Genomic DNA, 23,109 nt, shown 5'->3' with positions numbered 1-23,109 from the left:
TTCAACGTTCATTAGAGTGTTTGTTATGTTTATAAAATTCAGTTTAATTTACATTTTATCGTAGCCAATAAGAAAAAAAACTCATTATAACAATAGTAATGGTAAAACGTAATGTAATATACAAATATTGAATTTTAAAACATTTTAACGAAAATAATAATAATTACTAAAATTACTTAAAAAAACGATTTATAATAATTGATAAAATCAATTACCATTGCAGGCTACAGTGCCACTGACATAAATACATGTACTTAATCATTTAAATTTCTCCAAGACCTATAAACGCATATTTTTTATATCGCTATTATGTCACATCAAAAATTTCACCTTTTTCAATCATCATCGATGTACATGTACCTACCTAAACTAGATACTTAATCAGGCTGAGCAATCCACCAACGGATATTTTTTTTTATTAAGAACAAGCTATAATTATCATAACGTTTTATTTATATATAATCAATGTTTCCACTAGTTATATAAACGAAATGTTAATAAAATATTAAACAAATTTAAAAATATTATTTTTTTTTAATAGTATGACATATGAATTCACATATTATTTATGTAGATACGCAGGGGTCAATGTGGAAAGGGTGAGCAGGAAATTATAGGAGACCAAGTTTCTTTATCTCTGAATAAATTTAAAAAGCGTCACTTTTAACAAATTCTTCAAAAGGTAAATTAGCAAGCTGAGGCCTAACTTAATCAAAATAATTTCTTCCCCATCAAAAAATTTAATTTATTTTCAACATTTAAGATCTATCAAATTGTCATGAAAAAAGTAAATTAAAAAGATACTTTGAAAATTATACTGTATATAAAAAATGTTAATATCAATATTTAGAGTAGATTTCAAGTAGATATGGTTATTTATTTTTTAATTATAATAAAATAAAAAAATCGATTTGGTCGAAAACTGGTTCTGCATAACACACATTATTGTAAGATTAATAGTTTACTTTAGTGTACCATCTCATATAATTAGATACCTAGCGCAAACATACTTTGGTATTTTATCTTCAAAAAAAGTAAATGAAGAAATTGTTTATTTAGTGTATTTAGTAATTTATAATCATGATAATTTATTTGTTATAATAGTATTACTTTTTTTTTTAATAAAGAGTTTATATAGTATTAGTCCCTAAACACTTAAAAAATAATACTTCGTATAAAATTAAATTTTTTTTCAATTGTTCACTACCATACTGTCAATGTACAAATGCCTACCTTTGTTCGAACAAAAACTAATTCTTCAGTTTTTTCATATTAATCATATAGATTTTATGTGATTGATAATGTTATCAGCGCTACAGTTAAACTTACTAACCCATTGAACGTTGTTTTGACCATAAAGAATTAGGATATTTTATAGCCGACTCGAAAAACGTAATACTCATCTCATATATGGCCACAAAGTCATACAAATATCATATAAAAAAAAGCACTTTCGGTGTTTTCCAAATTATTTTTCAGTTCTTAGGACATTTTAAATTTTCCTTCCCAAAAATTTTGTTCGGACTACTGCGAGTATTTAAAAAAAAATGAGCTTCGTCGAGTTATCCGTAATTAAGTTATGCGCTTATCAACAATCAGTATTTAATTTATTTATTATATACGTATAATGAATATAGAAGTATAAAAATTAACAATGCATTTCAATAAAATAGTCTTACGGCGTCGTAGATAGGCAACTAAGTGTACCACTTATCTCGGTTATAATTTAATGTTTGCGGAGAAGAAAAAAAATATTGCTATAAAAAGATTTCCCATCACTAATTTCCAAGAATTTTTTTTAAGTTAGACCCACATAGGTTAAATAATATTAATAAAACAACGTCGTAGATTATCAATGTCATGGATTTATTTTAAACACTATATAATATAAGATATTTATTAAAAATGTAATAATGAAAATGATAAACATGAACCAAAAATTGAAAGGATAAAACTTAAAACTAAAAAAAAATAAAAATATATAGATAAATTCAATAGTAGTTGACGGGGATCATTTAGATCCAATGCAATAACCCATGCTTTCCATTTCTGAAACAAAAAAAAATATTGTTTAATTATTATGTATTATAGCATAATATAATAAAATATTAAAAATTACTAAATTAACATTTACCATGTTACAGTTAATCGAACAATAGGAATTAAGCAAGATATTTTGTCTTTCGAATGTATTATATACTATAATATATTATAGTGTTCAACGATGCAATAGTAGAAGACTAACGTCTGACATATAATATATGATATTTATGATAATTTTGTTACAACTATTGGTTTTTACAGCCATTAAACAAACAAATCTAATCACATTAAGTAATAACCATTTATACGTAAGTTTGGCAGGGTGCATGCCTGCATCAACTGATGATGATTATTATATAAATGTCACACTGCATGTCACATGTGTGTATCTGTCATATTTAGTTTAAATTACATCCCTATTCCTTGCCCTTTGAAATATTACAGCTATATGGTACAATGCTATGATGGTTGACGATAGATTAAGAGCTATATGGTTTCATTACTGTCTCGGTTTCTTAAGCAGAACGCAAAATTAAAATTAGTAAAAAATATATAAATAAAATACCGCAAAGCCAAACAGAAGAAGTATATAAGATTATTTTATCGTATAAGTAAGTAATTTACCTTTTAATTATCAAATTTACGTCTACAATACGCTCTTGCAATTTGGAGAAATGTAATAACGACTGAGATAAACCCTTCAGAAAATACGAGTACCAAAGTATATACTTCTAAACATATTTTTATGTAATAATCAATACATGAACGTTTGTGTACACTGTACATTTTATGTATTTTAGTACATGGAAAACCAATATAACTTCAAATCATCTAATGATAACTAATTCAACTTGATGCATTAACAATATACTATAAGTATTTCGAAATAACTAAAAAGTATATAACATCAAAATTATTTCATTACTTTCAAATTATCTTTGTAAGAAATAACGTTTTATTGGTTTTATACTAATTGTAAATTTATCATTTCTAGACGTTTTCATAATATGAGTAAGTAAGTAAATATGTAAGTATAAATAACACATACAACGCATATTATTAATAAGTAAACATGTACTACGTATTTTACTTAATATACTTATTAAGAAATTAATTTACCATACCAAACTTAGCCTAACTTCAACATACAACTATATTTGGAAACAGTAAGGTAACTTAATTTTTTTTTTAGTATTCATATTTTTATGCATGCCACAAACCTAATTCAGTATTTATCCATTTTTCAGGCCAATTAATTTAAGAAGTGGGCCAAATCACAATATAATTAGATTTTAAATACGCAAATGTTTACCTTGCGCGGTTCAAATGACGCCACTGTTCATAAAAAATATGGATGTCATTCAAAACTCTTATAATAATTATTATTATAAAACGTAGACAATTAAGTTTCCAAGTTTTTAAGGTCAACGTCAAACTATTATTATCGTGTTGTAAATACCTTTTACTACTGTGGCATTGTTCTTCAAATTAATTAACCAATGTTGATAAGGATAATTTGGACGCACTCCACCGTATACTTTTGGTAGATATTTTGGATCGATGTGTTTGTGTAAAGAATCCATATTTTTTCCGTGGAAAAATAACTGTTAACATAAAAAACATAAAATCATGCAATAATAAATACAAAAAAAAAAAAAAAAAATACATTAAACATTTATGTATAACACGTAATATACGAGTATAAATATAGAATATAATAATTTATTATAAAACTATAAAAATGTTTAAGTAAACAAATTGAAACTTTTTGTGAAAAATGAAGAAAATGTATCGAATAATAAAATTAAAATCCCATGTTTACGAATAACTACAGTTTGTTTTATTAAACACATGGTTTATAATTTATTAAAACATTTTAAAGTTAAATAACAAGAATAGAAAAAATTTATTGAAAATATATTGAAACATTGCCGTACGAAGTTTAAGTAACTATTTGATTTACAATGTTTGTCAAGCGTAGTTTACTTTGATTAAATGTAAGAGAATATGACGATTTTAATTGTTCGCAATTATGTACTCGGTAAAAATCAAATCATCGGTTCTATAGTGATAATAATATTATGTTGTAACACGCCTTATGATTTTTAAGCCGTACGTACGATACAATTTATGTTTAGTTTTATTCCAGCACATAAAAATATAATAAACTTACCATTTCGTTATAACGCTTGCCCAAAAATGGCTTAAAGAGATTGAACACCGTTTCGAACACCCACGACTCGTTGATTATGTGAATCGCGTACGTCTTCATCGGTATAGAATACTGTAAGACGGGTAAAAATAATATAATGTATTGCATATGGTTATAATAATATGATGGGACAGCGATATATTTTTTTCACCAAAAAGGGAAAAAGTAATCAAAAATTAACATACGACGATGAGTTCGAAAATCGTTGAAACAACTTTTGGCGTGATTTGGTAAGCGTGCTGAAGCGTGAATCCGTTCATATCAAATATGACCACCCCACCGAGTATTTGAGCCATCGGTTCTAAAACGCCAAGCTCTAACGTGGCCAGCGACGCTTTAAGTATTTCGTTCATGTCGAAATCGTTGGTGTTCCAATTACCTGAAAATACAATAACAAGTTAACGAAACATTTTTTGAAATGGCAATTTACTAAGTGATAGTGTTATTATTATTAATTATGTTCTAATAAAATAGGCAGGCACCAATCTGCTATCATTGTTTTACAAAATATTGTACATAGTAAACCATAAGTATCACAAAACAATATATTAGTTAAATATAACTCAAAAAAATAAAACAACCGTAAGAATCTTTTTTATTAATATTATTAATTTTCAAAATGATTAATAATAGTTATAGTACCCAATTACAATACCTACATTACTTAGACGGAAATTATATTATTCGTCAGATATTAAATAACAATGAACCTATATAATTAAAAGTAAGTTTAAAAGTTATAATGCTCTTTTAATAATATTTACTCTACATATGCATAGTTTGAAGGGAAGCTAAAGAGTATAATTAAATAAAACCCCTCGACAATTTCAAGTCAATAATTCCTACTTAGTACATTTATAAAAAAGATAATGATTTTTTTATTTTTATTATTTAGATTAGGTAAGCAGTTAAATTAACAGTTCACATTTTTAAATTTATTTTAAAAAATTATGGCAATAGAAAGACATAGGTATTTAATTTTTTTAAACATAACAACATTAAGTTATATTAGTAAAATAAACCATCAGCAATATCTACAGTTATATACAGTTTATATTCAAATAGATATCTATGTATGATAATTATTAACTAATTGGTGATAAATAATAAAGATAAGATAGCAATGAAGCAAATAATAACGATAAATTAGTGATAACTTTAACAATGAAAGCTATTTTTTTGTTTTTAAACATTGAATTTTTATCTTTTTAAATAATTAAGTATAAGTATAATTTGTGTTCAGTGACGATCATTTGATTAAATCATAGTGGTTAGCATACCTATATTTATTAGAAAGTAGTCTAATGAAGATAATATCGATTATTTAAAATATATATTTGTCTAATAAATATGTGTATACATATATATTTTATTTTTAAAAATATTTAAAAAAAAAAATAAGTATAAAAATTACATAATAATAAAACAATTAAAAGGAAACATATATACAGCCAATATACATTATTCATAAACATAAAATATGAAGGTATTTTAAAAATAAATTAACATAAAGTAAAATTTAATTTAATCTAATAATTATTATAATTTTACTTAATTTTCTTTAAAAAAAAAAAAATTAAATTCAAAATATTTAAGGCTGATGAATAAAGTTTTGCATAAACGATAATAAGTTTTATTTTTATTTTTGATCAGTAAAATGTTATTAAACATAATTTAAAATCCATTACAAAAACAAATTAAATAAAAATGAAATTTAATTCGTTTCAATATTACTAATTACCGGGAAATTTTATAAATATAAATCATGCCAAACTGTACAAATACGATGTTATTTTTACTAAATTAAATTTGAAATTTTTAAGATTGAAGTTTAAAAAAGATTTGATATTATAAATATAATAAAGAAGAAGTAAAATTATTGACATTTTTCATGTAGGTAGATAGTTATGTGTTCAGGAATTAGTGGGTGAAAATATTAAAATATGTAAAATGTTTATTAATCTGGTAAATGTCAAATACCTACTATATTCATTATAATTTATAACTGTCATACTATTATTTTATAGCATTCTCACATACATATTTTAAATTTAGTTGTATTCAATAATTATTTGAATATTTATATTTTAATTTATAATATGATAAATTAAAAAATAGAAAAATTAATTCAAAACTTTCTAAGTTTCCAATGTTATGCTGTTGCTTTTTTAGACAATTAAGTAAAACTGTTCAAAATTAAATTCAATGAAATATATATTTTTTTTAGTAATAGCTAAATAATTCCATAAAAATTTTAATCATTCAGAAGAAATCATGTATAATAATATGGTTACATTATTTACACATATGGTAGTTACTCCGTTGAATTCTTCGCAAAGAACACGAATAATTAAAAATAAAACAACGAATAAATCCTAAAATTTAGTTAAAAGGATGTTTTGGTGAAAATTATTTATTTATCATAAAAGTCAGTTTGGTGAACTTTAAAAGTAGTAAGTAGTAATTATCTAGTTAATAATTCCAACTACAGTTGCATCAACTACAAATTCAAAAGAGGACAAAACTTATATTTTAATCTCTTCTCATATTTTTTCCGTAAGAAAAGGAGCATATTAATGACTAATGAGTACCTAATGAGATTATTATGAACAAGAAAATTATTAAATTCAGAATAAGCTTTAAATACCATTCAAAAACTGTTAAATTTACTATTAAATTCCTACGTACGCTAATACTAAACAAGTTAAATTTTACTGGCGAATAGGAATTTATACTTTGTTAGTATACAAATAAGTAGAATTTTAACTGTATATATATTATATATCAATTTAACGATATTATAATTTGTTCATTTAAACTTTTAAAGCAAAATAATACACTTTTTTATATAAATATTTATAGTCATTAAGTATTGTTATTTTATTATTTTTTGAACATTGGTATTTAATACGGAAAGTGCTACACATGTATATAAAATCATATATTAATAGTTTGAACGAGTTAAATTTATTATTACCATAAATTGCATGAGACTAATTGATATACATTTTATAATTATGAAAACGATTAATTTAATATCAAAACATGTTGACTGTTCACACTTTAAGCATACCCCTATAGGTTAGATAGATACTCATAACATGTAATTACCTACGAAGACAATTTTTCTAATTTTTACATTTCATAAATTATATACTTCTTTAAGTATAATTTTATATTATAATGTTCCAAACAGACGAAATCACCTTCATTAATTGATAAAATTATTATTATATCGGCTATATATTATTATGATTTGATTAAAAACGTACATAATAGTGCACAAAGATTAATATTAATAATGACTATTTACGTCACTGCATGTTGCACTTTGTTTTACAATAATTGTTATCTGCATGTACGCTGAGGCAAAGTACCCTCGAAAGTTATTACTATTGCCTGTGGATTTCCAACGTTTTCCTTTATTGTTATGCATTTAAAGATGAATAGGTAGTGCGATATTCCCTTCCATATTTAAACGATTTAAATCTTTACATTATACGATAAATATTATTGTTTTAATTATTAAAGCTACGCGAATCTCATATTTTTAATAAACTTAACATTTTATTAAAGAATACACTTCTAAACAGAAAGTACCTATATTTTATTAGGTACCAGCCCACGATAAACCATAGTTCAAATACTAATACAATATATTTATTATTTATATGAACTATGTTTTATGTATATGTATATTATTTGGTAAATAACTTAGATTCACTAATTGAAATTTAACAAATAATAATATTTATATTTAAAATTTTAGTAAAAATATATTTAGCTTTATTTAAATTATTTAAAAATAAAATTTAATTTTAATATAATCATTGATTACCTATTGAAATATCGTAACCTATTTTAAAATATTGAGGTATTTGCATACCTAGATGATAAATATTATATTCACTAACAGAAAATTAATATTATGGTTTATGTATTTCACAATCAAACATAAATTATTTTGTAGAATAGGTAAAAATTACTAATGCTAGAACTATGTGTCATCTGCAAGTTTATACTTGCACCTACAACTTTTACATATTTTTAAATGTTATTCTAAAATCATAAAAAATATATAAAACATTGAATAATATACAATAAAAATAATATATATCAACTTATGTTGATGTATGTAATACTGTTTAGTGTTTACAACAAAATACGTTTTATTGAATATTAAAAAATGTACATTCAGTAACTACCTATACGGTGTATTGTCAGGTTTGAATGAACTACTTTTGAATTCTTTTAATAAAAAAAACTATTTTAACCCAATAAAGTAAAATTTTATTCAGTTTAAAATATTTCTTTGTACTCAAAACGTATCAGTCATATAGGAAAATATTTATTTTTTTATTACACTTAAGTTTCAATTTTATACTGATTCCATACGAAAGCATTTGTTATCTATTATTAATAATACAGTACTACCTATCGCATATTAAAATAAATTTACAAAAACGTATAACATTTTTTTTTGGTGACAATATTGCTAACAGAGTATTTAAAATTAAAATAATATAAAGATTTAATATACTATAGATTTAAAAATTATAGTTGATACTTTTTTATAAGTAAGATTATATATAAATATTATACCTAGTTATGAGACATATAAAATAAAAGTAATATTTACTATTAAGCATTTAGTATGAGTATCTTTAAAAGAAATACAAATTATAGATTTATAATAAAACAAAAACTACCCATAAATTTCTTTTAACCTGAATAGGAAAGCAATAAAGTATAGTATATTAGTTTAAAAGAATCACTTTATAATCACATTTAGGAAAAAAATACTTATAAGTATAAATATTGATAATAATATTACTAAAAGTTTTGAAATTTTCACTTTTAACCACCAACTGTATATAAAATTAATATGATTCCAGCTTATTTATTAAAGTAAACTTATTTTATTAGTTAGTACCATAAATAAAATGTGCATAGATACATTGATATATAGCAAATATCAATTTAACGACTAACGTACTATATTGACTATTCACATTCAAGTTTTTTTACAGTCAATGCAAATTAAGTACGATAATAATTTATGTTTTATATATTAAATTATATTATTGTATGCTATTGTATGAAAGTATACGTTCTTCTATCATATATGAACTGTAAATTATTAATAATTTTTATTAACATGAAATAATTCAGCACACTCAACAAATATAAAAGATATGACGTTGCCTTTTACAGTTTCCAATATTTGAAGAGTAAAAAAAATAAATAACTTGGGTTAAATTTTAAGTAAAAAAAGTATGTCAGTGAATTTTACGTACCTAATTTATAAATTAAAATTCGTCTGCCGGTCTGTTCTTTGTAAGGCAGAACGCTTAGTACTTCTGAATCAGCTATGAAAGATAAATCTAATGGGTTTATTGTGTAGTAGTCTGGATGATTTTCTCTAAATCTGTAATAATTCACGAACTGTAACAATAAATGAAAAAATAATGATAATTATTAGTGTGTAAACGGTTAAAATTAAGTATGAATTAACAACTATCCCCCCTCCCCCAAAAAAAAAGACAGTTAAACTCTAATGAAATAAACATATAAATCGGCTATCTATAATAAATTATTTAGATTAAAAACTACATAATAACAATCACAAATGTAATTTAGTTATTTATGTAATGTTCAGAATAATAAAGTAAAATTATTTTATAAAAATTGCGTGTCTAAATATATAAATAATTTAAGAGAAATAAAAATCATACTTTTATACGCGAGAAAATTCAAAAATCTAATACACTGATTCAAATCAATACATTATTTGGTGTTGTGTCTATATTAAAACGTTTACTCGAGTATGGACATCAGCACGGCAGTTTAAAAATACAATTTTAAGGAAATATTAAACCTCGTACAAAAGTATATAATATAGCTAATTTAGAATTCTTTATAAAGCTCATACATAATATAATATAATATTTCAAATAATATCAATTTGTTTATCGATACGTTAATCTTCAATCATTAAACCAAATTAAAACGAATCGTTCAATTTTATGCTAAGTGCACGACATTGTTGAAGCATGAAATTTTAATTAATTTGAAGTACTTATATAATATAATTGTGGTTTGTTTTAAACAATATTTTTGACCACAATTAAAAATAAAAAGTTAGTTATAATAAATATTGAATGCACATGGAATATACAAAACGCAGTTGCATATATTTTACCAAACCATTCACCATAATAAAAAAAAACACAATATATGTTTTTCAATACTCATTATGTGTGAATTTCATTAATTTTTTTTAATTTACTTTATTTTGATTATAATAGATTACATAAATAATTTACACTAGTTATGACATTGAATAATCCATTATTAACAAAATTTACTTTTCTCAGGCTTTGGCTCTGTAATTATTTCACACGCATTTCGCTTAAACTAACACAGTAACACGTGTAAAGCAGCAAAACATAACCAATGTGTATTGCTACTATATTTGCATATATGTTTTATTAATATTAGAAATATAAATTAGTATTTACCAAGATTTTTAAACATATATGTAAAGTCTCTAATTAAGCAACAGTAAGTTTAATAAAATCATAATATAAAAATGTGTAAATATGTAAATAATAATAAATTATAACTAATATGAGAATGTATTAAATATACATATATCTATATATCATATATAAGTACTAATATTAATTATTATTTTTCATTAATACAATTTTAATCTGTATGGAAGTGTTTAAATAGCCAAAATAATATTTTCAGACAACCACTTTTTCCTAAATAGTAAAAATATGTCTATGTTTATTGAAAACATTTATGAAATATCTTTAAAAATAAATTTAAGATAAAACATTATAGGAACGCTTGCAACATTGTGATACACAGTGCGTTATACTCAAATTACATTAACGCGAACAAATTACTGGAGTTGGTGTTTATTTGGGAATAATAAACAATTATTAAAACCAGTTGTGTTTACTCTATATATTTTAATAATGTTTATAAAATTTAAAATTTGATTTATATTTAAATATATTAATAAGTTTTTTAATAATAATATATATATATATATATTAATTTAATTTAAAGTTAAATATAACATACATTTTTAATATGAAATTAATTTAATGCGTATTTGTAAGAAATACCAATAATCGTAAGAGTTGAAACGTATAAATAAATTAAAAAAAGAGAGACTTAATCGATCAAAAACTTGATCGGAAAATATTTATTTTTTATTAATTTATTTGAACTTTGAATTTATTTTTTCATTAATATTCGTCACATTTTGTCGCAGAAAATATTTTCTTTAATTTTCAATATTTATGGTGGCTTTTGATGGGAAGAAGGCGTATACGATTATTTACGTTATACACAAGAGTTTCGATGAAATTAATTTAGAATTTTCATTATAATTCAGAAAGAATCAATACAACAGGAACTAAATAGAAACTTAACACTTGAAGTTTCACAAATTTTTAATTCCAGGATTTGTTATACTTAAATTCAATTATGTGTAAACCAATTCATACAAAATTTATTTTAAAAGAAGATAAAGTGTCAGGTTCTATTTTTAAAAATATAAAATTAATACATATTGGGCAAAATTAGCTATTCATTTTTCATTATTTATTTTAACTCGGTATTTGAACTTTTATTTGATAAAATCACCTCATAGACAATCAATTATTATAAAACACACAATGTGCATAATTAACATTGATTTATAAATCAATCTACTGTACCGTAGAACAATGTAAATATGTTGGTGGTTTAAATAGCTTAATACACATCTAAATATTTTAAATGATAAAAGATATTTTTTGAGATAATTTAACACATCTCAAGCGATCAAAACTATTTAAACCAATAATTATTCTTTTTTCAAATACAAAATTACAGTGTTTATTATCTAATGAAAACTAATAATTTATTTTGCTTTAATTATATATCAGTTAATTTTCACTATCAACTAAATAAATTGATTTTAAAAATTTCTTAAGCTCTTAACCTAAGATAAATTATTAAATAGAAATTTTATTATGTTGAATAACTTACAGTGTTATGATCATTAAGATAAAAGAAATAGAATTTAATAGCTAAATATTATTAATTTACCTTCCAAAAAAATAAAACACAGGTACACTTTATTTATTTAAATATTATTTGTTTACAACACCTGATTCAAAAATCATGTTCAGCTTTTTTTATAAGTCAGCTTTATTTTAGTGCAACGTGTATCTATACTACCTACTACACAATACACAGTGTATTACATTCGATTTTGAAACAACTTTTACTTTTACCTATACATACCTAATGCACATTGCACACTGACAAATTTTAACATTATGTTCCAGTAATACATGTATATACTAATCTATAAGTCACTTAAAAACGAATTTTACAAATATTTAAATATTTTACATTTCATAGTCATACTTTAAATTAAATGTTTGTAAAAGAATAAAAAGTAATTTTAGTTGCCATAAAACGATAATGTAAATTTATTTCTATTTTAATATCTATACATTTGAATTATAAAATTATACTTTAGCTTGTATATTATATTATATTACTAGTACCTATAGTTTATTATTATTTTTCTTTTTTCGTACATATGCTCATTGTGAATACTTTTACAGATTGTATATAATCAAATAAATGTTAAAAAAAAAAAGAATAATAAAAATATTACTTTTTGCATTTCATCATAATCAACCTCGAGTTTTTATATGAAATTCAAGGTTGTTTGAATTATTAAACATACCATGCTTAATTATTAATGCTATAAAATAGTCGCTGACATTTAATAATATTGTCAATCATAATATTAAATGTTAAGAATGTAACAATACTATGTATTTATGAATTTAAACATAGTATGTTTACATAGCTATGTTTAAATTGTAAACATTTTTGTCGTTAGTATGGCAGATAAAAAAGTAGACACCTAATTATTTTTAACTATAAAATGCTCATGGTTTAATTTAGATAAAAATCTTTCAATCACTGTACATAGAAACCAGCATAAATATAAGATTTAGATTACCTATTAAAACTATTTTTTTTAGAGGACAACCGTTATTAAAGATAATTTATTCATAAAACTATGCATTTATTATTACATTAATTTTACTAAAAACATCAATTGTGTCGAAAGAAACAGTAACTTTTGTAATAAACATTTTTTGTAATATAATATGATTTATACATTTATAAATTAGTTATGCTACGTGTACGACTAATTTTAAAATATTTTTTAATTTATTATCTATATCTTTAATTATTTATCTATTTTATTTATACGTGTATAAATAACGATAATGCATTAAGAATAACTTTATGCCTTCATATTAACATAGTGATATTCCTATCATAAGTAGAAATAATAAAGACAAAAATAATATTTTAAAAGACAATAACTGAAACATTAATAATATTTTCACTAGTTAAATAAAAATAAATAAATAAACATTTCGAGATTTGAATTTCAAAATATTTAGTTAAAATATTTTAATGTTTATAGTACGAAAAATAATTCAGTTTCAAATATATTACCTATATGTCATAACTTACACTATAAAAATTATTTTAATTTAACTTAATTTGGTAATAGATGAAAAATTATAAATTATGTGTATTGAGTATGACATATCTATTCACAAACCAGTTAATTTAGGAAACAAATATAATATAATAATATTATAGGTATTTTAATAATTTATTTTAATCTGTTTTGAATTTAACAAATTTATAATGTGAATAGTTATTTTAAAATCAATTCATTTGAAACGTTTTTTTTTAAATGCAAAGACCAAAGTAAACCATCTTAACTGTATCAATTATACTACTGATATTTACGGAAGGTACTACTACAAAATGCATAACCCTCCTTCTAAACCAAAATAATATTGAAAAAAGATGATAAAAATTTAAAAATATGGTTGTAGAACAAAAATTGAATTACCAATTTTATTAAATATACTTTATTAAAAAAAAAAAAAAAAAAAAAAAAAAAACGAAGTTCAGTTTAATGACTTAGAATACCTATTATGTAATTTGTTCAAATAACCGTGATATTTGGAGTCATGGAAATAAGATAGGTACTGATAACCTTAGAACATCAATTTTTTAAACATTTCTATGGTCAAATTTATCAAGCTCCCCCTAAAATATGATTTTTCACAGTCGTAATATGCCAAATAGAAATTTCCAATCACCAAAACATTTTATTTGTCTAATTTACCTACAGCAGCTTGTGCAGCCACGTAATGGGATATAAATAAGTGAATAGATAGTATATAGTATATGTTTCTATTATAATATGTATACCTACGATACAACGTCTATAGCATATGATATATTTTACTTTTGCTACACCCAATACAAAAATAAAACGTCTCGTTCCCATTAATAGACGATGGTATGCATCGTAAAAAAAACGTAAATCTACACGGACCGCTGAGGCACACAACCTCTGCAATTGCGTTTTCCTTTCACCGCTGGAAAGAAGAAAAAAACACACACATATAGGTATATTACATTATACACATAATAATATATATTATTATATGCATATACGATATACACCACGTTCTGCTACAACGCGTGCGCCAACAGCATTCATATTACGACATTCATCGACGCCGTCCGTATAACAGGTGTCGTTTTCTACAGTACGTACATATTATATTGTATTATGTGCATTATACACACACAATTAGTGCTCGCGAGCACGCTTTAAAGATTGTCCGCCAAGGATGTCGAGACTTTTTTTTCACATTCACGTGAAGTAAATTTAGACGATAAATACAAACATTTTTTTTTTTTATTTATCAATCAAGTTTTTTATACACTGCGTATATAGGACATTTAGGTAGTTATGTATCTATTATAATATAATCAACGTGCTCTCTAGTCAGTCTCATATATACTGCTCCGGCTGCACGAATTGTGAAACTTTAATTTTCACCGATACTATATATTTAAAATGCCCCTAATGGCCTGATAGCTACAAATGCAGTTATTATACACCAAATTAGTCTATGAAATTAATAACGTCGAGGTAAGCAAAAAAATCGTTTATATATTATTATATACGCCGACACTAAATCCTGTAGAAACATCGTTACCTATTGCATGCACAACAATAATTTGATTTGTCATTGCATTATACGGTAGTTGTATACTATACACACAAGTGTAATTATATTTTTATCTAATTGAGGTCCCCTCTGAATCAAAAACTAATCACAAATATGAAACAAATACACTGCAGAAGTGTATAATAATATAATTTATAAATCATTTTTAATATTACTTATGTTACCTATATTATTCTCTACTTTAAAAAAAATTAAATTTCTTATACCGGCACAGTAGATATTGGATGAAATATGATGCATAGGACAAGAATTATCTATGCTTTATGACACGTGTTTAATTTATTTATAAGAATTCATCAATAAGTAAATTAAACATTATTTGTGTTACCTACGTCTGAAATATTGGTGATCTACCTAAAAATTAAAAATATTTGGGATTACTGCACTAAAAATGTTTTAAAAAGCTCTTGAATTTAAAAAGTGACTATCATAGTTAGTATTTCTAATAAATTAAAACAATACCATCTTAATTCTAATTATCATCACCTGAAAATATGTTTATTAAAATGTTAATACCTTATTATTTTAAAAATATAATTTAAACAAATAGTCAAATATTTCTCATAATAGACAAAGAGATTGACTTTGGAATTATATATTTTATGTAATAATACTTAAAATACAGCAGTCCGCAATCATAACGAGCTACATATTACAGTGCATTCAATTGTAATATAATAAGACATAGGTACCTATTGAAAAGTTATCAAATTTACTGAACACAATAATCATGATTACATAGGTTAAGTTGGGTTAGGTTAGCAGTTTGTATAGGTATTGAAGCCTGAGATAAAGAGAAGATAGCCCTGGATCCTAGTCCAGAGGGAAATCTATAATATAATTTGAAAAAAAAAACCGGAATTATGACATATTGTTTTAAATCGGAAACAGTGATTTCGAGGTAAACATGTATAACTATTTGTTTGACGATCGATGCAACATCGGAAATCCTTATAAACATTAACTATAACCCCAGACGTCATGAACAAACGGATATTTCCGAGTTTCTTAGTTTCCGACTATACTTTACACTATAAAATAGGTAGGTATATGAAATATTTTTATTAAATCATCTTTATAATTATCACCTCGGCGTACTGAATTTATAATAATTAATAACTAATAACAATGTAAATATTATTACTGTATGATATTATTATAACATCTGGTACTTTTAGATTAAATTAGTCGTTTATTTTATTATTTTTCTTATCTTGTTGTTCTTGAAATAATTAATCTGCATAATACTTTTGACTATTGTACAATATTCACCTCTTTAGTTCGTAAGAATCTTAAATATGATAATATATAAAACTATATTATAAAATTCTCAAATAAATAAGGTTAATATTAGTTTGTTCTACAAACAATTATAGGTTCTATAATTTTATTTCACAACAGAAAATATTTCATTACGTAGTTTTAATTTAAACTTGAAAAATAGATGCATCATTTAAATTGCCATATTTTTGATACCTACTCGCGTATCTAAAATATAACGTAAAACGTACTGAAACAATAAGAGTGTCTAGTAATTATTAACGTTTTAACAATACAAATCATTGCTTAGTGTTTTTTTCTACTAAACCTATTTTCGTTATTTCGCTTAGTAAACAAATAAAAAATAAACGAAAATCGTATGAATTAGATTGGGTTGACTGCTCACCTAACCTACTGGACATTGTTGTTTTCCTTGAAATGAAGCTTTAATAATATATAAATATAATAGTATAGATGAGTATTAAGTACAGGATTTATTCTCCAATTCTACTTTTAAATTTGGATAAAAATTTACTTAAAAAAGTTCCTGAGTCATCATTATTGATAATGATATATATATATTTTATTATCCAAGCTCTGAGTTTGTTCATGACCTATAAATCATAATACACGAATATGTACAAAAATAAACTAAAACGGTCGATAATTGTTTAATGCTTTTTATATAATAATTTTTTTGTATCATTTATTAGTTATAAAAACATTTACATCACACAAATTTCATCATCATTAAAAAACATTATTCAAACCGTAAAGAATCTAACATAAATCAAAAAAAAAAAATTATTAGAATGAATTTGACTTATCAAAACTTGTGAAATAAAAACACATCAATCAATTGATCCTATCTATTATACAATCCCTTTGGTACAGCTTTAACTATGTTTAAAAATATAGTATAAATATTGAAAACGTATAATAAGAACATGTACCTATACGTATATTCTTTAATACTTTCTTAAGTAAGCAACTAAAAGCCAACTATTTTTAAATTAAATACAGGAAAAAAATTAATATTGTATTACTGTTACAAATATCAATTTGGAATATTTCGTATGACTATACACGAAGCACATATTATATACATTCTTATATTATATATTGTATATTAAAGTCGTGACCATTTTTGACAGTGAACGATGTGTTGAAAAATGTTCATAACAAAACAAAAACGAAAACAAACACACAACGTTCATCACACCAGCGTGGCAAGATCATAAATTATTTTGGTGGTTGTTGAAATAAAGTATACAAAAAACATAACACAAAGAATTTTCTATAAGCATACATTGATTGAAAAGTGAATGCAATAAGTTAAGTTACAATGAATAACTAATACTCGCCATGTAAAAATACGTGATAAATCAACAACGTACAAGCTATAAAATAACCTAGCTACTTACTCAGTCAGTTTTTTATACTATTGTATAGTAGCGGACTAAACTTAAATTTTAAAAGACGCAATTTCATATTCAAGTATTTACCACTACCACCCCCTAATATCAAACCTTTCACCACTCTACCACCACGGTTTCCAAATTGACACGTATTTATAATGATAAAAATGTAATTATACTTACACATACTAAATAGGCATCTATTCAAGGTATTTTTTATTTTTTATTTTTTTTTTTAAGTAGTCAATAAGATTCTGAATTTGAATCTAAAACTATTATGTAAGTACAATACAATATAAACAATATTATTTACAATAAAAGCATTCAAAAAAAGTTGACGCAATTGCGTCAAAATTGAATCCTTCGCCCTGCCACTGCTATTGTATGTACCTACCTACCTAATATTTCTTATACTCAAAAAAACTAGAAACAAATATTGATGACATTTAATTAAACAATTTAACGACATTATTGTTGGCGCCATGCAGGTACAAGTCAACTATAATTTTATTGTTCCATGTGTCCTTCAAATACTACCCGTCTTTTATAAAACACATCTTAGTACATTATTCTACACACAGCGTAGGTTAGGTACCTAGAGCTATAATACAGAACTCTGATGTATTATTATTGTTTTTCTCTTTCTTGTTTAAGGTCTACCTCCAATGGTATAGCTCTTATGAAATTATAGATTAACAGTATACACAAGATAAGCAGATATGATAAAACGACCTCAGATACATCAAACCTCCCATCTCTATTAATCATATAGAGATCCTCTAAACAATAGAATCATTTAATCAATATGACATTGTCATATTAAATAAAGGTGAATAATTTATAATCTTGCAGTAAGACATTATGCACAGTTATTGTGATTAATTTCATAAGCTTCTATCGGGGCGATTAGTAATGATACTTATTTATTTTATCTTATATATCAGTAGAAGTGTTAGGACACAAAATACAATTATATTAATTATATTAACTAATAATTATATTTTATGTTCTCACGTAATAGTTTAATAATCGCATTGCTAATTTTTAAAGTTTAATTTTACGGAATATTGTATGCGAATTTTTACAACGCATTAAAAATATTAAATCGAGATGTATGCTTAGTATGATTTTATTGTACCTATTTAAAAAAAAAAATGCTACTCGATATAAATAATTTAAAATTCATAATTAATTCGAGTAAAATCAATAATTACTTCAAAATGGTAATATTTTTATCAACATTTGAAATATATTGTACTTAGTATTATTGACTTCATATCTGTAAGCTTTTAATCTTTACTACTTAATCTGCAATAGGTAATTAATGAATAAATATTTACAACCCATATATTTAAATATTACAATAATACACATATTTTATTAATTAATAAAAAAAAATTTTTTTGGCTAATCAATAATACAAATTTATTTATTAATATAAATTAGGAATGTAATGTATTAGAACGTATTAGTTATTTCAGTTCTTATATATTTTTTTTTTTTTTTTTTGCCAAGACATAATTATAAATAACTATGTGTATTGGTTAGAAAGTACTGGAAAACTGTAGGCACAAAATTATAAATTCTCACCGACATAAATGTATACTATTTTATTTTATGTTCATATAAAAGCAAGCATTTTATTTAATGTTTATCACACTAAATCCTTTATTAAAAATAACTATAAATGCATTCAATGGAAAGTTATACCATTGTAATTTTTATTTTAATGTTAAACCATTAAATTTAAAATTTACAAAGATATTTTATTCTACAACTTCTAAATTCTAAGTGGAACTATTTAATTTAACAATGATTTAATGAGTTTATTTATCTCATCTTTTCTTGGAAAAATGATGACATTAATCCAAAAGCAAACCTCAGTAGACTTGACTGGGAATCGTATATCAAAATATGGATTTTATGTTCAAATTTTAGACATTAATATATCTATTCTAATATTGCTTTGGAGTAATATATTACATTATAAACTCATTACATATTTAAATAATTTATATGATTAAATTTAACTAATTATTGTGAATTCTTTTAAAAGTTTTTCTAAAAGGAAATTATTTGATTTTTATTTATATTTTAATTTTTTAGTAGTCTTATTATTCATACCTTATTTTTTAACTATTAATTTAATTTTTTTAAATTACTTACTAGTTTGTATGTGGCATTAAGTTTGAAATGTCGAGCTCTTAAAAACCGTAGTAGAAACTTTTCATCCATTCTGTGCGGTGTAACATCCCCTTTCTCTGAATAAAGGAAAAAATAACAACATTATCTCTGTCAGCTTACTTTTAAAGTAAACATCAAATAATTGAACGTTATATAATTTATTATAATTAAAAACATTACAAAAAGTTTATTTTTTATATATTATTTTTTTTTTTTTAGAAATTTGAATAATATATAAATACATATAAAACCAAATTAAAATCATTTTCTTCTAGTATATTTATAGATTGACATTTACCTCTCACTCTAAATAAATCATTATTAATTTGGTCATACCTTCAAAGAATAATGAATTAGTGATTAGATTTTAAATTATTATGATAAACGGAATTATATTTTATCGAACTATTTTATATTAAAGGCGCGAGAACACTTAAAATATAAGCATATTAATACACGTTATTATTTTTAAATATTTAAATATTGTATATTGAAGGTAAATAATTATACTTTATGAATTATGTTAATCATAAACATCACTTATTTATATAAGTATTATCTTAAAATTTACTTGTTTTTTATTATATGTTATTTATTTGAATAAGAAAAGGCTACAAAGTTTATTGATTCGTAATTAATGATTATAAATAAAAATAATAAATATTATTTGTAGTTTTTTGTACCTAAATAATTTACTCAAAATTTAATCAAATATAGATTATTAAGTATGGATTAATAACTTTAAATTCCATGGTATTAAATTTGTAAATACAACTATTTATTTTCATACTTAATTATCGTCATAAAACACTATGATTTAAGTAAATACAAATAGCTAATAATATTATGTGCCTAGCATAACATTTATCCGATAACAAGTATTTATAAATATTTAAATATTTGATTTCTAATATTGTTAAAAACTTATTAAGTTTAAGTCAAGATTTAATAATATAACCAACGGCCATTAATAGATAGATTCAAATTATACACAATAACTTAAAAAACTAAAAAATTAATGGAATTTTAAATTTTTTTACTATTACATTAATTAAAATAAAATGGGATACGTATATTATAAATGTAAATTACAATTAAATATTTTTTCAATGTAATGGCATAAAATTATTGCTGTAAAAATATTGAATACTAATGGTGTCGTAATTAGTTATTTTAAAACAGGAATAATAACGTTTGTTTAAAGAATATTTGTGTTTATATTATATAACATATGCAAATAAATATATATTATATATATATATATTTATAATATGTGATACGTTATTGTGATATCTGTATAGCACCGCAGAAAAATAGGTAACCAAGTTTAATACACATATACGTATATAAACTATAAATGTATTAAACAGGAAACGGACATAAGACTAATTCTGGTAAACCTTGTGGAAGTTCTGAATGTCAATAAGGACCATTGCAAATTCATATGATAAGTTTTTATTATTAAAGATCAAGGGTATTTAAAGTAAGTAAAATATAAAAACCAGTAAATATCATGATATTATAATATTATATAATATATTATATTGTATCCTTAAGTAAGTAAAATAATCATTTCAATGAAACTGGTAGTTATTGAAATGTAATTTTCCTCTACATATTAATAGACCTAGACTTTAACATATTACAAGTATAAATTAATAGATTACGTACATTTTAAATATGTATTACATTATCTGTTCAATAAATGTTTTTTAACATTGATCATTTTAATATTAAATAAATAATACAAATATTATGTAGGTACAATAAACTAATTTATGAATAGTTTATGCGTGAAGAACCATTATTTTAATGTATAAAACGAATTTGTTTAATAAAGGTAACTAATAAAAAAGCATTTAAATTTTCTTAAAATTACTTAAAACTTCATTCCTCTTGCATCTATACCTACTCTATAAAATTGATTAATATACAAAAAAAAAGCGTAGTACGACTAAGCGAAATTATTTGTTTCAAAAACAGAACATATAGTTCTTCATTCATAGAATTAAAGTAGTTTTCAATTATTAAGTGGAAAACAATCAAATAAAAAAGAAAGATTAAATTCAATAAATATATCATTTTGCAATCAACTTCTGTCTGCAGTTATTTGATAAACCATAAAAAAATGTACTATACATATCAGTGAACACGCGTCACCGCTATTCAAAATACGTCCAATTATGGGAAACAATTTTTATAACGAAATAATTTAAAAAATAAGAACAACCAAGCATAAAATCAGTTCGTGAATTGAAAATAACACAAATATAATACACGCCCAACTATCGGCCGAACATATAAAGTAATATCAATAATATCATATATTACTGTGTTCGTGAGGTATTCATTTTGCTAATTTCCAGTCGGTTGACACTTGACACTAATATTATTTCAGATGCTCACCATATATCATGTCCTCAAGTTCAGCCAACAGTCTGGTCCTGGACTCCTCGGTCTCGCCCACTCGGACTCGACCGTACTCGACAACGTCGTCCGGCATCGAGTCCACGTCCAGGTCGGCCAGCACGTCGGGGAAATCGACGTCCGTGCCGACGGGTTTGCGGTTGTCGTCGATGACGGCCGCCGGAGCGATCCGTTCGCTGTTGGACAATATGAGTTGTGGCATTTTCGGGCACGTCTTCGTCCGTCCGTCCGTCCGGGCGTCCGTGTCACGATTGACTGATAACTGTTACGGCAGGTACAAAAAATATCGCGTAGCCGGTTGTGCGCTGTTGCTGCTCGCCGCGCGCTGCCCGCCGTTCCCCGAAACAACAGTTTAATGCGCGAGCAGAATTATTTTTGTTATTGACTGCAGTTCCTATAATAA

The 23,109-nt window shown here is 23.8% G+C and overlaps 1 protein-coding gene across 1 annotated transcript; it reads right to left on the bottom strand.

The window, feature by feature from the left end:
- Positions 1-1,900: 1,900 nt before the first annotated feature.
- Positions 1,901-23,093, bottom strand: LOC112592181 (alpha-tocopherol transfer protein-like). The gene is made up of 7 exons (XM_025336184.1): positions 22,686-23,093; positions 20,262-20,356; positions 9,553-9,700; positions 4,441-4,634; positions 4,217-4,327; positions 3,503-3,647; positions 1,901-2,049 (listed from the first exon to the last, which is right to left on the bottom strand). Exons 1-7 carry the CDS (start codon positions 22,906-22,908, stop codon positions 2,012-2,014), a joined length of 954 nt encoding a protein of 317 aa, XP_025191969.1. The 5' UTR covers positions 22,909-23,093; the 3' UTR covers positions 1,901-2,011.
- Between the last annotated feature and the right edge of the window lie 16 nt (positions 23,094-23,109).

Source organism: Melanaphis sacchari, unplaced genomic scaffold (assembly GCF_002803265.2).
Source record: "Melanaphis sacchari strain LSU unplaced genomic scaffold, SCAv2.0 Contig15_pilon_pilon, whole genome shotgun sequence".
NCBI classification, from domain to species: Eukaryota; Metazoa; Arthropoda; class Insecta; order Hemiptera; family Aphididae; genus Melanaphis; species Melanaphis sacchari.
This window is presented reverse-complemented; position numbering and strand designations above follow the sequence as displayed.

Coding starts and splice junctions, on each gene's coding strand:
- LOC112592181 (XM_025336184.1), bottom strand. CDS start 22,908: ATGCCACAACTCATATTGTCCAACAGCGAACGGATCGCTCCGGCGGCC. Junction 9,701..20,261: donor TTAATGCCACATACAAACTA/GTAAGTAATTTA, acceptor TTATTGTTACAG/TTCGTGAATTATTACAGATT. Junction 3,648..4,216: donor GCAAGCGTTATAACGAAATG/GTAAGTTTATTA, acceptor TTATGTTAACAG/TTATTTTTCCACGGAAAAAA.